This window comes from Dipodomys ordii, unplaced genomic scaffold, assembly GCF_000151885.1.
Source record: "Dipodomys ordii isolate 6190 unplaced genomic scaffold, Dord_2.0 Scaffold40, whole genome shotgun sequence".
NCBI classification, from domain to species: domain Eukaryota; kingdom Metazoa; phylum Chordata; class Mammalia; order Rodentia; family Heteromyidae; genus Dipodomys; species Dipodomys ordii.
In genome coordinates this window covers 10964345-10984980 of record NW_012267256.1, presented here as the reverse complement: position 1 = coordinate 10984980, position 20636 = coordinate 10964345, and the positions used below count along the sequence as shown (strand labels likewise).

General features: G+C 38.0%; 1 protein-coding gene across 5 annotated transcripts in view; it reads left to right on the top strand.

The window, feature by feature from the left end:
* The window catches only part of LOC105987259 (COBW domain-containing protein 1-like), a 43665-nt gene extending 23688 nt beyond the window's left edge, over nucleotides 1-19977 (top strand). The window contains exons 9-15 of one of the 5 annotated variants that reach the window (XM_013018469.1): nucleotides 1329-1373; nucleotides 8501-8557; nucleotides 11667-11715; nucleotides 15316-15384; nucleotides 15484-15549; nucleotides 18396-18525; nucleotides 19121-19977. In XM_013018469.1, coding sequence (XP_012873923.1) covers nucleotides 1329-1373; nucleotides 8501-8557; nucleotides 11667-11715; nucleotides 15316-15384; nucleotides 15484-15549; nucleotides 18396-18525; nucleotides 19121-19218 — 514 coding nt within the window. In that variant the 3' untranslated portion in view covers nucleotides 19219-19977. Of the gene's footprint in view, nucleotides 1-1328; nucleotides 1374-8500; nucleotides 8558-11666; nucleotides 11716-15315; nucleotides 15385-15483; nucleotides 15550-18363; nucleotides 18526-19120 lie in introns of all 5 variants that reach the window. The other 4 variants (XM_013018470.1, XM_013018467.1, XM_013018468.1 and 1 more) reach the window with 4 other exon arrangements.
* The last annotated feature ends 659 nt before the right edge of the window (nucleotides 19978-20636 follow it).

The window sequence follows — 20636 nt, the reverse complement described above, 5'->3', positions numbered from 1 at the left end:
TGCTAGAGTTCTAATCCCTGGTCTGTTTCTCAGTGTTCTTAAGGATTTATTTTATCTGTAAAACAGGAATAATACCTGTCTTATAAGTTTGCTTTGAGTTATACTGAGATAGTGCTGGTAAATCTGTGTACTACATGACAGTAAGCACTTTTGTACCTATTATTGTAGTGTAGAAGGTTTGTGGGGTTTTTTCCCCCCTTTAGAACATGTTCCAAAGAGAAGGCTAAGCAGTTTGTGAAGTACTTGAAGGAAAGGGAGAGATTTACCTCGCAATGTTGTGTGTGAGAAGGCTTACCATGAAAACAAGTTTGAACAAGTAGCACATATCTTGGTAACCATAAAAACAATGGAAGAAGTGATGATATATACAGGCAGGTAGATGAGGTGTTTGCTGTGTTGCAAGTACTTCTTGGTGCCATAGAGAGAACCATTTTCCTCTATTTTAGTTGTGGAGTCATTTTCACAGTGTGCTTAGGGAGAAGTTGGTTATCACTAGAAATTTGAACATGAGAATTACTAGATAACATAAACCTTCTTTTCTTTTCCTTTCCCTCCCCATTTTCTTGTCACTCTTCCATCCCGTCCTTTGTTCCTTAGTCCCTCCCTCCTTCCCTCTCCCTTTCCCACCCTCTTCTCTTTGTCTCCTTGTCTTCTTTCCTTCTTTTTTCTTTTGGTTGTACTGGGAATGGAACCCATGAATTTGAAGTGCATGTTATGCTAAGTAAATACTGTACCCCCACTGAGCCGGGTCCCCTTGAAATCGTCTTTTCTAAAGTGAAGGATATTTTTTTTTATTTTTTTAAATTTTTAACCATTTATAATATGTGGGATTTTATTGTGACATTTCCACATACACACAGTGCACTTAAAAAAATTCATCCTCCACCCCCCATATTCTGATTCCTCCCCTCTCTCCTCCCTCTTTTGGTGGGTTTCGTTATTCTGTCTTCATGTGTGCATGTGAGTGTATGTGCATGTGGATGCATGCTTATGCCTCAAGTGTAGGCTCTTTTTTTAATAGTAAAAGTATCTTCATAGGAAGATGAAAGTGAAGGGTCTTCTTTTATGTTGCCCACCCCTAGTCTATCACTGTGCAGTACATTTTAACATAGTGTATTTTCTTAATGCGTGAGTAGAATATACTAGATTTATAACTTTAAGAAAAAGAATAATTAAACTATAAGGAAGTTCAAGTTTTGTTTTTGCATATAGTTCCAGCAATATTTGTGTTTTCTTACTTTCTATTTTAGAAATAATGTGATTTGCGTATCCTTAATAAAATGAGCATTTAGCTTTTGACCTGCTTTTACTCATTTTTTTAATTTCAGATCCATAAATGGACTTGGAAATATCTTAGAAACACAAAGATCAAGGTATACTTAAAAATTCTTTTTCAGTAGCACATGTACTAAACAAAGCTATTACAACTCATAATTTTAGTTCATAAGCACTAATAAATATACTCAATTATAATGTAAGAAAGGTACTGGTACATTTTAAAATATGGAGTTGTTTAGAATGCCTGGGGGCTGTCCTTTGAGCTCTTTTGCTCAAGGCTAATTGGAGATAAGAGTCTCCTGGGTACTTTTCTGCCTGGTTTGGCTTCAAACTGAGTAGCTAAGATTTCAGGCATGAACCACTTGTACCCAGTTTGGGATGGTCTTTATAGGCTATTTTGCTATATTTAGTCTGTTTTGCTATATTTAGTTTGTTTTTGTAACTAAGACTATAGATCTACAGTAACGCTGTACAACGAAGCTTTTGTTTATTAAGGAGCAATAACTAAGACTTGCAATCAGGTGTGGTAGCATACATATATATGTATAAATAAAATCCCAGCACGTATATGTATATGTATAAAATCCAGCACATGGGAAGCTGAGGCAGAGAGGATTTTGAGTTCTAAGCCATCTGGGCCACATGATGAGACCCCATTCTTTCATACTCCAAAGAAGTCTGGAAAACTATGCTAAAGAATCTTATGTTAATTTAAGACATTTAAATGGCTAATACTTTAAAAATCTCATTTCACAGCTGTAAAAAAACAAAGCAACTATATTGTAAAAATCCATGGGGTCTTTACCTTTAAATTCTTGGTATATTCCTTTATAGCATTTTTATTTAAAGTCTTTTAGGTTCTTTTCCTTTTTGTTGTTGGTATGGCTCTGTTCATACAGATGTGGTTCATTTTATACAAAAGACATGCTCTTAAAATATTTTTGTAGCTTGAACTGTTTTCCACCAAGTTGCGTCATGATTTAGAAAAATTCCTGGATTAAGGTATTTTATTAAGGTCATGTGTTTGGTGAGAAGGAACTCAGCATCTGATATATGCCACAGGGCGCAGCCAGCAGCTCTGTGGCCTTGAGCCACACAGTCCCAGGTTGAGAGGTTCCTTGAAGTGCAGCCGGGGCCTGCTATGGCAGAGCTTAGAGGTGCTGACAGACTACCAGAAGCATTAGGAGGTGGGAAGGCAGCAGCTGCTTATAAGCTTGAGAGCAGCTGGGGAGTGAGTTTGGAACGCATTCTCAGGAACCACTCCTGCTGACAGTGGAGGAAAAATGCCTGCAGAGTGAGTCCTTTGCAGGCACTGTAGGCCTGGTGTGAGCGGATGCACTCCTGGAATTTCCAGTGCCATTATATCAGTCTTGTAGTCTCTAACTCATGCTAAGACATTCCTCAGCATATCTTCTTCCTATTGCACTATGCCTTGCTTCTCACCTTAGTTTTAATTTCTTTACAAAGTAACAGACACAACTGAATACTGCTTAAATGAGCTTTAAAGAAATCATATTTGTAAATAACTGTGGCTGTAAGAGCATTTCTTTAGCAACCATATTAAATCAAGTCTATTTTGTCTGATTTCATTTTTAAAGTATGTCATAAATAGGTTTGTTTCATCTTGCTTACTTTATTATGTCACTAGATAGATAGATAGATAGATAGATAAATAGATAAATGAAAATACCGTACAGAGGGGCTACAGTTACATGAGCAAGGTACTGAGTACATCTCTTATCAAGCTTTGTTGCCTCCTCCTTTGTTTCCCCTTCCCATCCTTTTATTTGCTATTTCTAATCTTCCTTCTAGTCTGGTTCTTGTCCTTTTCCTTCTTCCGGTCCCCCTTTCTCCCCACCCCCGCTTTTCCTTTTCCCTTTCTCATTCCCTGTCCTGCTTTAGACAGATAGTCTACCATTTGAATCACTCTCTCCAGCTCTTTTTTCTTTAGTTATTTTTGGGATAGAGTCTTGGATTTTTACCTAGGACTGACCTTTGAATGTAATGCTCCTACCTAGGGTCTCCCACGTATCTAGGATTGTAGTTATGTATGACGGTGTTTGGCTTACATGTTGATAGAATCTCATTAATTTTTGTCCAGTTTGCCTTGAATCATGATCCTTCTGATATCTGCCTCCTGACTAGGTAGGATTACAGATCTCAGCCATCATGCCCAGTACTCATTTCTGCTATTTCTAACATTTGTTCTAGTATAGAATAGTAAATATGCAAGGATTGTTACACTTCAAAAGGATGCATTAACAAGAGAATGAAGGTTTTTTTTTCTTCTATTTCTCCAGTATCTGATTCTGAAATTGTCTTCCCTGTAGGGAGAATTAAAACTGTGTTAGAGTCTTTATCTGTAAAGACCATAGAACAATTTACTGTTGAGTCATGAATCTTAGATTAAACATTCCCCAAGATTTCTTGAGGCACAGACATTTGAGCGTCTTAGTATGGAAGGTAGAAGTTTGCTTCCTAACAAAATATTTGAAATCACTTGGGAAGTTTATTTTTACATTTACATTTAGCATTTTGTAGTTGACAGCTGCTGTAAGCATGTGTAGAAAGGGCTTTCCATGTGTATTTAAGATTAAGGAATAAGAACAATGAATAGCATTGTTTTCTCTGTAAGGTTCAGAATTGATTTGGAGGCAACTCAACTTAAGTCTATGTGGTTGCATAGTCTTTAACTTTTTTGGACCTTAAAAATATAGTGATTTAATTGGACTGAACAATGGAAAATAAAAGTCAGTTGGTTGATAATAAATTAACCAGTTCAAACTACAAAACATTCTACTGAGTCCTGGGCATTTCATGGCAGATTAAAGACTTAAGTTGTAGTTAAGGCAAAGTTGCCTTTGAGCTCAGTCATTTGTTGAAAACAGATGCAAACAGGCAAAAGATAACATATTAGATATTACTAATATATCACAACAGCAATATTAAAGTTCACAGGGTCCTGTAAGTTTAGGAAAGTAGAAAGGGATAGCTCTTCATGCTTCCTGATGAAACACATGGAGCATTTTTACTGGGAAAGTGATTATTGATCTGAGTCCTAAAGAATAAATGAGAGTTTTCCAAGTGACCTCTTTTGTCAGGGAGATTTTATATTCCAGGAACCTGTAACCATTTTAGGATTACTAGGACACATGGCAATGTGTGTGTGTGTGTGTGTGTGCACGCATGCATGTATATGTGTGTGCATGCACATGTGCATGTCAGTCCTGTAGCTTGAACTCAGGGCCTGGGAGCTGTTCCTGAGCTTTTATTGCTCAAAGCTAGTAATCTACCCCTTGAGCCAGAGCTCTATTTCCAGCTTTTTGGTGATTAATTGGAGATAAGAGTGTCATAGACTTTCCTGCCCTGACTGTCTTCAAACCATTATCCTCAGATCTCAGCCTCCTGAGTAGCTAGGATTACAGGTGTGAACCACCAGTGCCCAATGACCCATGAGTTTTGTAGCAGAGAGAAAAGATATGTGGCTAAAGATCTTACCCCAAAAGATCTTATAACATGTTCCTTGTATTTTCTCCTATAAGCAGCAAGGAATTAGCGAAGGCTTTGAGGTTGACTTGATGTTGAGATTATTCTCTGATCCAGGAAATACAGGAAAGAGAAGCAACTTGGTGGGTTGGTGGTAGAACTAGGTTTGGAAAAGGTAACTAGGTCAGTTTTGTAAACAGTTCTGAGTTAAGTTTGAGATACTACTGAATAAGGCATTTGGAGTTCAGACCTGAGTGTTTAAACAACATCTACAGTTCATAAATCAGGGATTGGCTGACATACTCTGTAGAGAGACTCGTTGAATTTTGAAAGATGTAAATGCTCCATTTACACCATCATCCATTTACACTATTGCTAGAATAGCAGCTGAACTTGGTACTTCTAAGGAAAATAGGAAGAAAAATGAACATTTGAAGTTTTTTCTTTTCCCACTGAGTTTTAAAATGATTGTTATAGCTGGGTGCTGGTGGCTCATGCCTGTAATCCTAGCTACTCAGGAGGCTGAGATCTGAGGATTGAGGTTCAAAGCCAGCCCAGGCAGGAATCTCCGTGAGACTCTTATCTCCAGTAAACCACTAGAAAACCAGAAGTGACGCTGTGGCTCAAGTGGTAGAGCACTCGCCTTGAGCTGAAGAGCTGAGGGACAGCGCCCAGGCCCAGAGTTCAAGGCCCACTACTGACAAAAAATAAATAAAAAGTAAAATGATTGTTATAATCTTTATTTTTCTTAATGTTTTGGAAAACATTTGGCATTTTTATCTCTAAAGGAGAAAATTAAACACATTAAGCCCTAGAAATTGATTTTCTAATCACATGGCTCAAGTAAATGAAGCATTTTTTTTTTTTCGTGGGTAAAGTTCATCAGAACTTCCATCTGGAAGCTTAGACTTTGTCCTTTTAGTTGCTTCATGGAAAACTTAGTGAGAGACTTCAATATTTTATTCTCTGCAGAGGACAATAGATCAATAATAGACCAATAAGAGTTGGTCTAATAATGGACCAATAATCTGTTGAAACGATAGATCTGCTGTTGATTCTGTCAGTTTTAGAAATACCAGTAGAATTTGGTTTTGTAAAGCAGAATTAGCTCTCAGTGACATGTACCGTCTCAGGCACTGTCGTAGTGAAGCTGTGTATTTATTAAAAAGTGAATTAGATATTTACAAAATTCACATGAACAAACTCTACTCAAGTAAGGTGGTTTTCTAAAATAAAGATGATAAATATTGAGGAGGAACTCCATTTTTTTTTTATTTTACCTGTCATATATATTTGCTCAACTGTGGAGGTGAGACAGAAAGTAGGTTTCATGTTAAGACTGGTCTTTTAGTGAAAGTTGATACCAAAAAAATGTCTTCATGGAGCATTTACTTCTTTGCCTGATCATTTTCCTAATTCAGCACATCATGAGTGTCCAGAATTCCAACTGTTGATGGAATCTATTAAGTAGAACTTGGGAGCATTTGTCTTTAATAAAATGGGATTTCCCCATCTGCCAAGCTCAACACTCCCAGCCTAATAGTGTTGTTGCAGCCAGTGTGAGTGTGGGGCCTGCTACCAAGTCCCACGCAGGCGCAGCTGGCCAGCCCTGACTTCAAGGAGGTAATTGGGTTTTCATGTTTGGGCAGTGAGTAAATCTTGATGATGACAAATGAACTTCTGTTTTCTTTGTGAAAGAATATACTGAGTGTATTGAAAACTCCTGGAGTCTGACTTTTATATCTTTGTCCTTTCCCTTCATTTTAGCATTCTGAAGTCTGTGCTCTGCTGTTTTATAGGCTTTATGTTAATATTGGAAACCAGGACCCACCTATACATTTACCGTTGTAGATTTAAACTAAACTTATTACTAGTTGTGATATTATGTATTATTTGCATTTGCATCACTACATTCCTAGTAGGGTTTAATTATTACTAAATAATTGGGGTGGATTTTACCAGTACCGGGGCTTGAACTTAGGGCCTTGTGTTCTTGTTCAGCATTTTTTACTTATGGTGAATCCTCTACTACTTGAGCCATACCTCCAGTCCAACTTTTGGGCTGGTTTCTCAGACTTTTCTGCCTAGACTGGCTTTGAACTTCAATCCTTAGATCTTATCTTCCTGAGTAGGATTACAGGTGTGAGCCATAGGTATGTAGCATTTCTAAATATTTATTTATTATTAATAAGTTTTTTATTGTGAAAATGCCGTACAGAGGAGTTACAATTACATAAGCAAGGTAATGAGTACATTTCTTACCAAGCATTGTTGCCTCCTCGTTTGTTTCCCCTTACTCCGCACCACTTCCCTAAATAATTTTAAGAGAACTAATATCTATTTAGATACAGCATTGCAAATTGAGAAGTTGCCCTCTACAGGGGGCCCTAACCGAAGTCAGTGAAGTCAGACCTCCATGTAAATAGGGTCCTTGAGAAAATTAATATCTATAGTATAATAGTTGTTCTACTATTCCTCTTTTTTTAATTTATTTTTTTTACTGCTTAGACTAGAAACCAGAGCCTTGCACATACTGAATACTCTGTCACTCTGTTTTACCCCAGCCCCTGACACCTCAGTATTTTTTTTGGCCAGTCCTGGGAGTTGAACTTGGGACCTGCGCACGGTTCCCGAGCCTCCTTGTGTTCAAGGCTAGCACTCTAGTGCTTGAGCCACAGTGGCACTTCTGGCCTTTACTGAGTAGTTTATTGGAGATAAAAGTCTCACAAACTTTCCTTCCTGGGCTGGCTTCCAACTGGAATCCTCAGATCTCAGCCTCTTGTGTAGTTGGGATTACAGGTGTGAGCCACCAACACATAGTTCTCAGTATTTTTGTACTACCTTTTATCATGGGAGGAGAAATACAAAAATTCCAAAGGTTTTTGGGATATACCTGTATACTATGACCATTTGTCCTTTCTTTTGTTTCATAGTAATAAGTTTTGTTTCTAAGTAATAAGCTGCTTACAGAAACATGCTTTACTAAATATTTCTAAATTGTAGAAATATAGTGTTCAAACTGCATGTGAATTACATTTCAGGATTGAAAGAAATCCTCATGGGGGAGAAAAACTATTAACGAACCAAGTAATTTTCTGCTTAATCCTAACCATTCTCCGCTTTCATGAATTTTACATAGACATTTTAATAGCAGCCTTTTTGCTTCTTGCCTGTCCATTTTATGCGTTTCCTCAGGTAATGTTAAATCTTTTTGAGGGGGGTAGGGGAAGGCCTGGGGTTTGAACTCAGGGCCTGAGGTTTGCTAGGCAGGTGTTTTACTGCTAAGTCGCCCCCTCCAGTGTCCCTTGTTTGTTTTTGTGCTGGTTATTTTTAAGATAGGATCTTAGATCATGATCTGCCTATTTGAGGCTTCCCTTCTTAGGTAGCATGAAAGATGAGTATGACCTGCCCCAGATACTTTCTGGGAGATGGAATCTCTTAGACCTTCCCTGGCTAGTCTGGAACTGCTATTTTCTCAATCTCAGCCTAACACATAGCTTAGGATAGCCTATTCACAGGAGTCTCTTGAACTTTCTGCCTGAGTTGGCATCAAGCCACAATCCTTCTATTCTCAGCCTCTCATCTAGCTAGGATTACAGTCATGAAGTACCAGTGCCCAACTCCAGTTAATCTTTGTTTACATGTTTTTTATAAAAGAGTTTTAAAGTTTTTTTCTGAATTAACTGAATGTATTCATATCATTGTCAAATGTTCACATAAATTTTCTTCCTTTTAGAGTTGATCTCTCAAATGTATTAGATCTTCATGCTTTTGATGGTCTGTCTGGAATAAGGTATGTTTTTGTATTTTCAACAATTTTAATGTGTATATGTTATAGGAATGAGTTATACAAGTTCATCCCTTAAGTTTTCTGTCATTTCTTTTGCGTATAACTCATTCTAAATTAATTGTTAATGGGTTATTTGGAAATCACTTATGTGCTTTCCTATGAAAATTATGTTAATGAAGTTCAGAGAAGCAAGAAAATCACAGTTGGAGGATAGCATGGGCTGCATAGCGAGACCTTGTCTCAAAAAAACAAATTATAATGCAAATGGTAAGTCATCTGTAGAGACCCATCATTGATACTTCTACACCAAACCACTTATACTCCTATGGAGAAATGCATGAAGTAACACAGGAAATTGTAGCAAGTGCTCCTTTCTCCCTAGTGGTAGATAGCCTTCTTCCTCTTCCTGGAACAAACTTTTTGATAAAGGAGGCAAGGAAGATTATCCTTGGGTGTCAATATCTTCTCTTTTTAAAATTGTAAGAAGAACCTACAAATTGAGTCCTCTCTTCCTAACAGACTTTTATATGTACACAGTACAGAATTGATAACTAAAAGGCATGATGATGTGCAGCAGAGCTGAAGAATGTACTGAAATTTAGGCTCTCCCAGTCAGAGCTGCCTCTCTCTGCTCTGGCCTCTACTGTTCTGGTCTCTGCTGCTGTGGGGTTTATTACTTTAGGGACCTGATATAAGTGGAACCACGTCGCAGCTGTGCTTCCATGACTGCTTATTTCACTTGATGTCATGTCCTCATGTGCATTCACATTACCCTCACTGGAGGATTCCCTTCTGTTTTAAGGCTGAATATAACAGTACACTTTCATCTAGTACCATATCTGCCTTATCCATTCATTCATTGATGGACATGCATCCAGTGATGCATGCAATGAGTATCTTTTTAAGTTTCATGTGTGTCTACCCATACAAGATCATGAAAAGACACCTCTCTTGACTCTTGAATTGGTAAGGCAAATTTGGTTACTAATGGTAACTAGTAAATTTGGTAATAATTCTGTACCTGTGCTGCCTAATTCATATTCATTTATATATCTGTGTAATTTTGCTTTAGCCTTCAGAATTACACTGAACTCATACACAAACTTTTCTGTTTCTAAGGTAGAAATGACCCTAAACTCAAATAGTCTTCCTTCTTAGTTATCGATTTACTAGGAAGGTGATTGGCCAAAGGTGTGTCCTAAACAGTAAGAACATGCTAGCTGCTTCTGAAATGGCCATATGTCTAACCTGGTCTAGCCTTTTGTCTTTCTGATCTCTTTTTCTTTTATGAGCAGACTATAGAAAGTACATTTTACCTGAGTACTTAATGCTGTGTGAACAATTCCTCCACATACCTTTCTTTCACCCTTCACATCTGGCACAGAGCTGTATCATTTTGTTTGAAGCAAGGAACTGTTTCCTTGGCTATAGACCTTGTGATACTTTAGGTGTATTTACAAGGGAGAGAGGATGAAATAATATTGCCTTAAAGTTGCCTTCCTTAAACCATCTTTTTTCTACTGTGTCCATTTTTGCAAGGTGAATTGTCATTTACTACAAAACATTAAACTATTTCTCAGTTGAACTTCCTGTTTTCCCCTTTGTGTTTTGCTTCTTAGTAGTTTATTCATTAAAAAAGATGGTAGTATGACATTACTTCCTATCTTGATATTCAGGGTATCAATTTTGTTTTTTCCTTGCTGTAATTTTCTCTACTAAAGCATCCAGCTCATTACATTGTTCTAAATTTTTACTTGGGAGAGAAAAGTGTTCCATCTTAAGAAGAAAAGAGCTAAATTATTATTTTTACAGGACACAGTAATTTATGTCGTAAACACTAAGCTATTGCCGATATTCTCCTCAGTGTAAACACAGAAATTACTAGAAAATTATATACTTCAAGTGTCCAAAATGGGGATTCTGATTCACAAATTGTAGCTGTTGGTTCTTGTCCATTAGCCTTCAGTGCCCTTTACATTATTTCTGTGATAGAGAATATTGTGGGACACAGAATTCTGAGACTTCCTAGGAACTAAAATATTCCTTGTTAAATTTTCTACCTTCTGCTTGCATATGAAGTTGTGTGCACATTACCTAATAACGAATGTTGCACAGGACATACAGAAAAAGTGTAGGAATTCTTTCTACTCTCATTGAGAGCAGTTATGATGCTTTAGTGACAAGCTATGTGATGGAATCCCCTCCACTGTAGATAAGACCTTTGCTTGACTTTTTCTTTGCACTCAGCTGCTAAACCAGAGCTTCTCTTCCTGAGCAACCAGCTGGGAAGGATTTAAATTGACACTTTCTCTACTAAGACCCCCCAATGCGACTAATTCCCTCCAACAATTCCTACAAGTCTTTTCCCTTTCTTAAATTTGCTGTTACTAATTTACCCCTTGCTGATCTTCAACATAAAACATCTGCAAGGTTTTAAGTCCCTTTGCCCCACCCATATTTTCCCCAGCAGTGTGGAAACTTAGACTATAGTTGTTATGGTTATAATTTGTTCTGCCATATTCATCTCTGGGACCTTTCCATATCAGAGCAATGCATTCTTGGAATTCTGACTTTTTTCCCCCATAGCCTAATTGGTAACTGGCTGTATAAAAGTGTATATTTATGGATTCTGTTTGTTCTTTATTAAATAAACAGGTTCAAGGAAAAACTTTAAAAAGAAAATTTTACCCTTCTGATGTTCTTCTGCTAGTATTATTTTCCTGTTAGGAAGCTAGGGAGAATTAAGAAGCTTTGACCAATACTGAAAAAAAATATATATATATAATCTATAAATAATATATAATTAAGTATATATATATTTCTAAGCCTTCATGGAATTGGAATTATAAAGCAATTACTGATAGATTTGACTACATAAAAGTATCATAAAAAGGTTAGCTTCTCTTTTCATTGTGTATTTTTGCATGTGTATTTTATAGAATTTTTTTAAACGTTAACTTTTCTCTATTAGAATATGTGATCTGCATGAAGATTTGGTACTATCAAATAGATCCATTTGTGGAATCTCTCTTCTTATTTGGTTCTATGTCTCTAAGTAATGTGAAAGTTTAAGTGAAGTGTATTTATCTCTGAACTTACGGTCAGTTCTTAGTTTGCAGAAAAAACTTCAGCATGTGTCAGCAGTACCTCATCTTGATCAGGTAAAAAAAAAACTCACAGATTGTTTTATTAAGTATTTCTAAAAATTGTATTTTTGCAGTCAGTTATGATAGTTCCTTTTTTCAATTTCTTTTTTATCTTTTGGTGCCTCCTATTCAATCAGCTTGCTTGCTTGCTGCTGCTCTCCCCCTTGCCCTCAGCCTCCAGAATGGCACTTGCTGGGTATTTTGGAAATGGAGCCTCTCAAATGTTTTTGTCTAGGCTGGCCTTGATCCATGGTCCTCTGGGTCTCAGTCTCCTGAGTAGCTAGGATTACATGTATTAACCACCTGTGCCTGGCTTGTGTTGATGGTTTTCATAATTTTGAGTACTTGAGAGATTATCCAATTCAGCTTTTTAACACATTATAGGAATTTATCAATCCAGAGTTGTTTAGAATCTTAGGAATCCTATCTTGTTTTCTAGCTTCTCATCCTACCACTCAGCATTTTTTTTTTTAAATCAGTTCTTGTGATGGGAATTTCTACTTAAAATCAGCCTCAGAACTCTTATCTAGAGTCTATTTAGTCCATACTGAACAAACTGATTAATGAAAAGTCTGGTACAAGCATGGCATATTTAAATAAAAATTAACTTGAGTTTCACCTTTACATAACACTGTAAATTTGAACTCTATAAAGGGATGTTTTCATATTCTAAAATTCAAATCCCACAGGTAAGATGCTTAAGTTTCTATGAACACATTAAAGATATATCCACTGTCCCCATGCTTCTGTTCAACAGGTCATAGCTAGCTAGCTTTACAACAATTCCTTTGTCCCCTTTAAGAAAGAGTGAGGAGCTGGACACCACTGTGTCACGCCTGTAATCCTATTACTCAGGAGGCTGAGATCAGAGGATTGGGGTTTGAAGCCAGTCTGGGCAGAAAAGTCCCTGTGAGACTCTTATCTCCAATAAACTACTCAAAAAAGCAGGGACAGCGCGCAGGCCCAGGATAGAGGGTGGAGTGGGGTGGCAGATACAGTGACAAGAAAAGAACTTGAGCAAGCACTGTACTTTGTTTTCTCTCTCTGGAAGCTATTTCTCAGTTATTGTGTCATTACCAGTTGTAATGGGACCCCAAAAAATATCAGCCACATGTTCATTTGGCTCTTTTTTTTTTGTATTGGATTTGAATGCAGGGCCTTGTGCTTGCTAGGCCAACACTCTAAGCTGAGCCCCCCCGCCTTTTTTTTAACACTCAGTATTGTGAGATATAGTCATTTACTTTTTGCTTAGGCCTGTGCTTGACTGTGTTCCTTCTATTTTATGCTTCCCACCATAGCTTAGATAACAGGTGTAAGCTACTGTGTCAGGCTTTTTCCACTAAGAGGAAGTCTTACTAATTTTTTGCCTGGGCTGGCCTGAATCAGATCTTCACGATCTCAGCCCCATGAACATAAGCTCGCAGTTATTAGCTTTGGCTTGTGTTTATAGGGAGCTATACCTTCATGTTGGTGCAAAGCTCTGAAAAACTTACCTTTAAAACAAGTGCATAAGAGAAAGTCTTTAGCAGAATTTTGGGGGAAAATGAAATATTTATGATCGTCATCACACAAAGGAGCTTCAAGTACTCTTACTTAGTTACTGGATGAAGAAAAGACACTAGGAACCAAGGATTAAAGATGAAAATATACTGCTGATAAGAGCTTTTCATTGCCAGTGTCTTGAATGTAACCCATTATGGCATTCACAATGTCTTGTAGTATGAGTTGAAATGCTTTCACAAGCATTATTCTACAGCATCCTTGAATGTAAATCCTTACATAGCCCAGGCTTGATGGGTCTCAGTGAATATTTATCAAACGACTGAAAAGCTATGACTGTCAAATACAGATATAGTTCAGAATCACTTGTGGAACTTAAAAGAGAAAAAAAGGTCCCTATCTCTCAAATCTCTAGGAATGGGGCTTGGATATGTGCATATGAATGCGTGTTTTTTTGACATTTTATTATATAAGCTTTCAAAGTTGCCTGAAAATGGAGAGAATAATAAAATGGACCCCTTTATGCATGATCCACTCAAACAGTGTGAACATGTTGCCAATTTTCTTTCATCTGTCCTCTCAACATTTCTTTGCTAGCATTTAAAATATCTTAAACATTAGACTTCAGACATACATGAAAGTAGAATAGTATAATGATCCTGCATGTTCTCCTCACCCCACTAGAATGCATTGAAGCAAATCGCAGACATTATGTCATTTCCCCGACAAATAGGGCATGTGTATTTTCTTAAAGCTCTACAGTGACTCTGGTGCACTCTCCTCCTTTAGATCAGTTAACCCAGCTTTTCAGTGATTGAGATGAGGTCTTTTTGCCTGAACTGGCCTCCAACTGCAGCCCTTCTGATCTCCCCTTCTCAAGCAGCTAGAGCTACAGGTATAAGCCACCATTCCCAGAACATTTTATTTTTTATTTCTTTAGTGGGGCTTGTCTTTGTCAAGGTAGACTCTGCTGCTTGAGCCATGCCCTATGTTTCTAGTTCTTTAGAATTGGAGATTTACGAAGATCAGGAGGATAATTACATCTCCAAGTCTATATTCTATAAATATTTTCAAAGTTCTGAGCTGATGAAGACATCATGTTATATCAATCTCATCTCTCCGACTCATTTAACCTATGCTAGCTCAGAGACAAAAAGAACTTTTCTTTTTTTTTTTTTTTTGCCCATCCTAGGGCTTGTCTGATCAGGGCCTGGGCACTGTCACTGAACCGCTTTATGCTCAAGGCTAGAGTTCTACCACTTGAGCCACAGCACCACTTTGGGCTTTTTTTTGATATAGTTTATTGAAGATAAGAGTCTCACAGACTTTCCTGCCCAGGCTGGCTTTGAACTGCAATCCTCCAATTTCAGGCTCTTCAGTGGCTAGGATTACAAGCGTGAGCCACTGGAGCTGGTGGGACCTTTTCTTCGTTCTTGTTGTTTTTGATTGTGTTTTTGGTACTAAGGATTAAACCCAGGACCTCATGCATGAGTGTTTGCCTAGCCCTGGGATTTAATTTTCTTTTTTTGTTTTCTCTTATTTATTTTTTTAAATCATCTTTAAGTGGTTGTATAAGGAATTTCAGTTCAAGTCAGTTTGTAAGTAAAATGCATCTCGATCAAAGTCATTCCTTCCATCATCCTCCCCCATGATTCTCAGTTCTACCCATACCCTCAATTTACTTGGTTCCATTTCAATTTAGCTTTCTAAGAGAATGAAATGGCACTTCTGCCCTCTGCATAGTTAATTTTTCTGAGCCCTTTTCCCCATTTATGAAATGGAAGCAGTTACCTTACTGAGGATTATGGTGAAGGTAAATAAAAAGATGAAATGAGACGGCACAGGCAAGAATGTCTGCTGAATAGAGTGAGTACACGGGGCACATGATCCTTCCTGCTACTGGTTCCAGAAAGGGCTGGACAACCCAAACCCTCTCATGAAAAGTTTTTGTCTAAGCCCTAGCCTGTTAATCTACTCTGCAGTATATGGAAAACGGAATTGCTAATTCCATGTCAGTACATACAGAGGAAAATTCAATATACATAGGCAACTTAAAATTCCCTGTGTGTTCCTTATTAATACTCTGATAAAAATTATTGATCTTTTGATTCACAGAGTATTCTCACAGTCACTTTTGAAGTACCAGGAAATGCCAAAGAAGAAAGTCTGAATGTATTTATTCAGGTGAATGCGATTTTTGACTGGTTAATGATTTATCAGCTGTTTTGTTGCCTAGTAGCATTAGTGACGGTTGGTCTTATTAAAATGTGTTACTTGGTGCAGAATCTCCTGTGGGAAAAGAACGTGCGAAACAAGGAGGAGCGCTGCATGGAGGTCATCCGGCTGAAGGTAGGCGGTTGCTTCCCTGTGGATGCTGGAACAGAGTCCTTCTGTGGCTCTTATAGAAAAGTCATATCTTTGGGGTTAGTGCAAATAACCTCGGTCCGCTTTCATTTTTATCATCTCCACTGCTGAAAGGAGTTTTGGAAATTACTGCAGAAAGCATGATTTATTCATGGTACAGGTAAAACAACCTACTCTTTGACTACTGGAAGTCCCTGCTCTGCACTTCCAGTACTCAGTCAAAACTTTTCCTCTTGCCCCACACATTGGTCATGTAGAGAAAACTCGGTTAATTTTTCTAAGAGAGCTTCATTTAAAAGAGAAAGGATTTTGAGAATCCCACACTGATGGACCTTATGCGTTTTGATGCATTTAGCAGACACTGAAATTGGCTATACAAAGTTATACAAAGGACTAGGAGAATTCTTGTTCTGTGTTAAACTTATTCACCCCACTTGACATTTGGGTATGCATATCACCAAAGGTGTTTTTCCCAGGAGACAATGGTTCCAGGTATGTGCTTAACTCGTCAGCAGTCACTTGAATGTGTACTCTTAGAGGTTCACACAAGTGTGTACACTTGCTTTTGTTGCTAGAATCACAGAGGATGAGATTTAGGGGAAACTTTTGACGTGGACTTTCTCCCTCCCTATGCTGGCTTATTTGAAGATTGTTCTGCAGAGCAGTGCAAAGAATCTCAGGCTGCCTTCCCAATATTCCCTCTCAGAGGCCCAGAACCGACTCTGAAGCTGCCTGTGACTACAGCATTACTGACATCGTAGGATGCTAAGTGGCAAACCATAGAAGCAGATAAAGAACTGCTTCTATCCCGTAGAACTCAAGCTACCACCCGGACCTGCACAGAGTGCAGTGGCTCCTCGTGAGCTCTCCCAGGCTGTATCCTGTCCTTCACTGTGTGACAGTTTTTTACTCGTCCTCTTCAGTTCTTTGGCCTTTATTATGTCACAACACAGAAGGATTCTGGAAGAAAACTATATTCTTGGTCTTCATTTTCCTGTTATCAAGTATTAGACCTAGCCCCATCTCTGTAGAGGGAGAGGGTGGTAGCACACTTGTCCTGTGTGCAGGGAATCCTGAGTTGTCCCCGCATCCCTCCCTAGTTAACTTCAGTAGCAGCTAATGTTTTATAGTCTTTGTAGAAGTAACACAGAAGTGGAGCTCATGTAATACTTTCCAAGGAGCTTTTTGGTTTTTGTTTTTTTTAACTATAAAAATTGAAAAAAAGCAGAACACAAAACTGGATATAGAAAAATAAAATCAGGAAAGAAATACATTAAAAATACACAAATGGGCCAATAATACACAAAAAATGTGTGGCATCAATGACTGAGTGGTTTGTCTTCAACCATTTTTAAAATGCATATATAGTATATGTATGTAGTGAACATTGCTTTATTAATTTCATCCTTGTAGGAGTTAGTTTATCAGATAAAACGTTCTCATTTTTATAAATGAATACAACATAATTTCTATCCAGGTATTATAATAAATTTTTTCTTTTATAATTGTCTAAATCCATTTATTGCAGTTCATTTCCAAAACAAACTATAAACCACTAAAATCCTTTAATTTCTCAAAAATCCTAACTAAAGAAATATAAAATCTTTAAAAGCAGAACAATTAGTAGAATATGGCATAGGACATACTCTATTTTTCTGCTTCAGTTCAGGCTTTTTGTGGGTATATGTGACATATATTGAAAGAATATCCCAATCTATATTTATTTTACTATTAGGGTGCTTCAAAGGGTGCTGGGCGCTTACAGCTCACACCCTGCTACTCAGGAAGCTGAGCTACAAGGATTGCATTTCAAATCTAGATTGGGTAGGAAAGTCTGAGAGAACTAGCAAAATGCTGGAAGTGGAGATGTGGCTCAAGTAATAGATTGCACCAGTCTTGAGTAAAAGAAGCCAAGTGAGTATGACTCTGAGTTCAAGCCCCAGTACCAGCACACAAAAAGGAATTGGTAGGCCCTGGTGGCTCACACCTGTAATCCTAGCTACACAGGAGGTGAGATCTGAGGAACCTGGTTCAAAGCCATCCTGGAAAAAACTGGAAGTGGTGCTGTGGCTCAAAGTGGCAGAACGCTAGCTTTGAGCAAAAGAGGTCAGACACAGTGCCCAGGCTCTGCGTTCAAGCCCCATGATGGAAAAAGGAAAAGGAATTGTTGGGCCAACAAATGGAGAGAGAAACGGTGGGTGTACACAGGCATAATAGTCAATGTGCATATGCGAACATGGAGCCAGGAAACTTGAGGGCTGGGCAGGATTGAGAGAGATGGGTGAGGGGAGAATGATCAACATGCATTCCACGCCTAAGTTGACATGTTGTATCGAAACCCCTTGAACAACTATTTCAAGATAAGATAAAAAATCCATGGAAAATATTAAAAAATGATTTTTGAAAAATGGATGCATATAAAAACCTTTTTTATTAGAAGTTTTAAAAACTTTTCCAGGACTGGGAAGTTGGCTCAGTGGTAGAGCGCTTGCCTTGCATGCCTGAGGCCCTGGGTTCGATTCCTCAGCACCACATAAGAAAAAGGCCGGAAGTGGCGCTGTGGCTCAAGTGGTAGAGCGCTAGCCTTGAGCTGAAGGGCTGAGGGACAGTGCCCAGGCCCAAAGTTCAGGCCCCACGCCCGGACCCAAAAAAAAAAAACAAACACATAAAAACTTTTCCAGTGTACAAAATACTGGAATGAAATAGTTGTGCAACTTCTTTCTATGTTCCTATTTTGAAAAAGAATAGCAGAAGTTAATCCATTCACATTGATGTGTTCTTTCTGCTTTTGAATTTGAGCTGGGGCTGACTGATTGTTCTCCTTGGATCAGGGACTGGTATCTCTCAAAGACAAACCACAACAGGTTATCCTCCAAGGGGTCCATGAGCTGTATGACCTGGAGGAGACGCCCCTGAGCTGGAAGGAGAACAGTGAGAGAACAAATCGACTAGTCCTTATTGGTAAGTGATAAAGTAAAATTTCTAAAGCAATATAGATTGGAGAACTGAGCATGGTAGTCCCAGCACTTGGGCATCTGGGGCAGGAGAATTGAGTTTAAGGCCTGCCTGGATTACACAGCAAGAGCCTCTCAACAACAACAAAAACAAACCCAATAGATGACATTAGATGACATAATGTGCTCAGCAATATTAACCAGTCTTATTTTATAACTAATAAATAATAACTGAAACGAATAACTCTTCTTTTATAACTAATAAAGCTTGAGCTAATGTATTTTAATCACCTCATGGAATTCCAAAGAGCTTTTTAGACCTTTTACTCTTTAAGAACTCACTAAAAAGTGAACACTTCCAAGCATTACATTTAAGACTTAACTAGAAAGTTAAAGAAGAAATAATTGAATTCCTGTTGTTTTTGTAAATTCCTAAAGATCACCAAGCATTTAGTACTCTGGAATTGATAGACAAATTATGTCATTTTAATAAGCACAATCACTAAGTATTTAGTGATTATATATAGTCTGGAATTAATAGATGAACTGTGTCCTTTTAGTAAGGATAAGATAATCACCCCATATTTTGTTTTGTTTTGCAGGCAGGAATTTAGATAAAGATATCCTTAGGCAACTATTTATCACTACAGTGTTGGAAACTGAAGAGCCGTGGACCTCGGCAGATCCCATTTGTCCCTAGCGCTGCGGTCATTCTTGTGAACAGGACTCTGTCATGAAAAGAAAACAGGGATGTTTCTGGCTGCTGTATTTCAACCAGCTTTTCTCATTACTTCTGTGCTGAATTCCAGTGTACTTGAAACTGTATTTATTTAACAGAATACGTAAAATGTCAATCAATACTGTAAAAACATTTGGCATTCATGCAATAAAATATATCCTCTGAATTTGTTTTTAGAGACAGTATTTCCCAAAAAAATTCCATAATTCATCTTTATTTCCCTTGGGACTTTAGCTGATTACAGCGATATAATACATTATTGTTATTAACAAAAGTTCTTAAGGCAAGTATTGTCATTGTTAATTAAGTGAAACAATTATTTGCTGTCTCTAGAGATTTTAAAAGTGGAGGAAAATCTCTCATAATTAGTGATGAACTGTAGTTTTATAATATATTTAGAGGAGTCCAATTATAGTGCTTTAAGTAGCTTTTACTGCTAGTATTAAATTCATCATGATTATTTTGGAGTTCCTCAGGTCTCAGGTTTTCTTACATGATGCAGTGTAAGCCACCGGCTAGCTACAGAAGTGGTTTCATCCTGACATTTCCATACGTGTATAGTGCACTTCAGTCTTGCTCATTCCTTCTTTTGCCTTCTGAGCCCTTTTCCTCTCTCAGTGGACCCTTCCTCTTCACAGTTACCCACTAACTTTCATACCTTTTTTGTTTGTTGGTTTGTCTGATCTTTTTTCCAAACAGAAATGCCCATGTAAACAGAACTAGTACTTAAGGTACTGAGGTTTACTTGTGATGTCATACTTGCTAGGAAGGGTACTCTGCCTCTTGAGCCAAACTCTCAGGCAATTTTACTTTTACTTTGAGGATAAAGCCTTTTGTTTTTGTGTGGGGCCAGGTCACCTTCCAAGGAGCTGGCATCCAGTTGTAAGCCTCCATTCCCTTTTGTTGAGGGTCCTGGTAACTGCTTAGGTTGGCCTTGAATCAGAATCCTCCTGATCTCTGCCTTCCCAGTAGCCAGAAGTGATATAATATGGTCTGTACCTCACTCTTCTACCATCCTACTTTTGAAAAATGGAGAGTACTCCTATGAGACAAAAATGTGTGGTGTCTGTCTTTCTTTTTAATCTGTTTTTTTTTTTTTTTGGGTCGTGGAGCCTTAACTCTGGGCCTGGGCACTGTCCTTCAGCTCTTCAGCTCAAGGCTAGCACTCTACCACTTGAGCCACAGCGCCACTTCCAGCTTTTTTCTTCTTGCTTATGTGGTGCTGAGGAATCAAACCCAGGGCCTCATGCATGCAAGGCAAGCGCTCTACCACTGAGCCACCTTCCCAACCCCCAATTGGATATAAATTTCAATAGGGCATGCATTTTTCCCAGGGTTTCATTCTTTACACATGCAATGATATTAGCACATTATGCTTC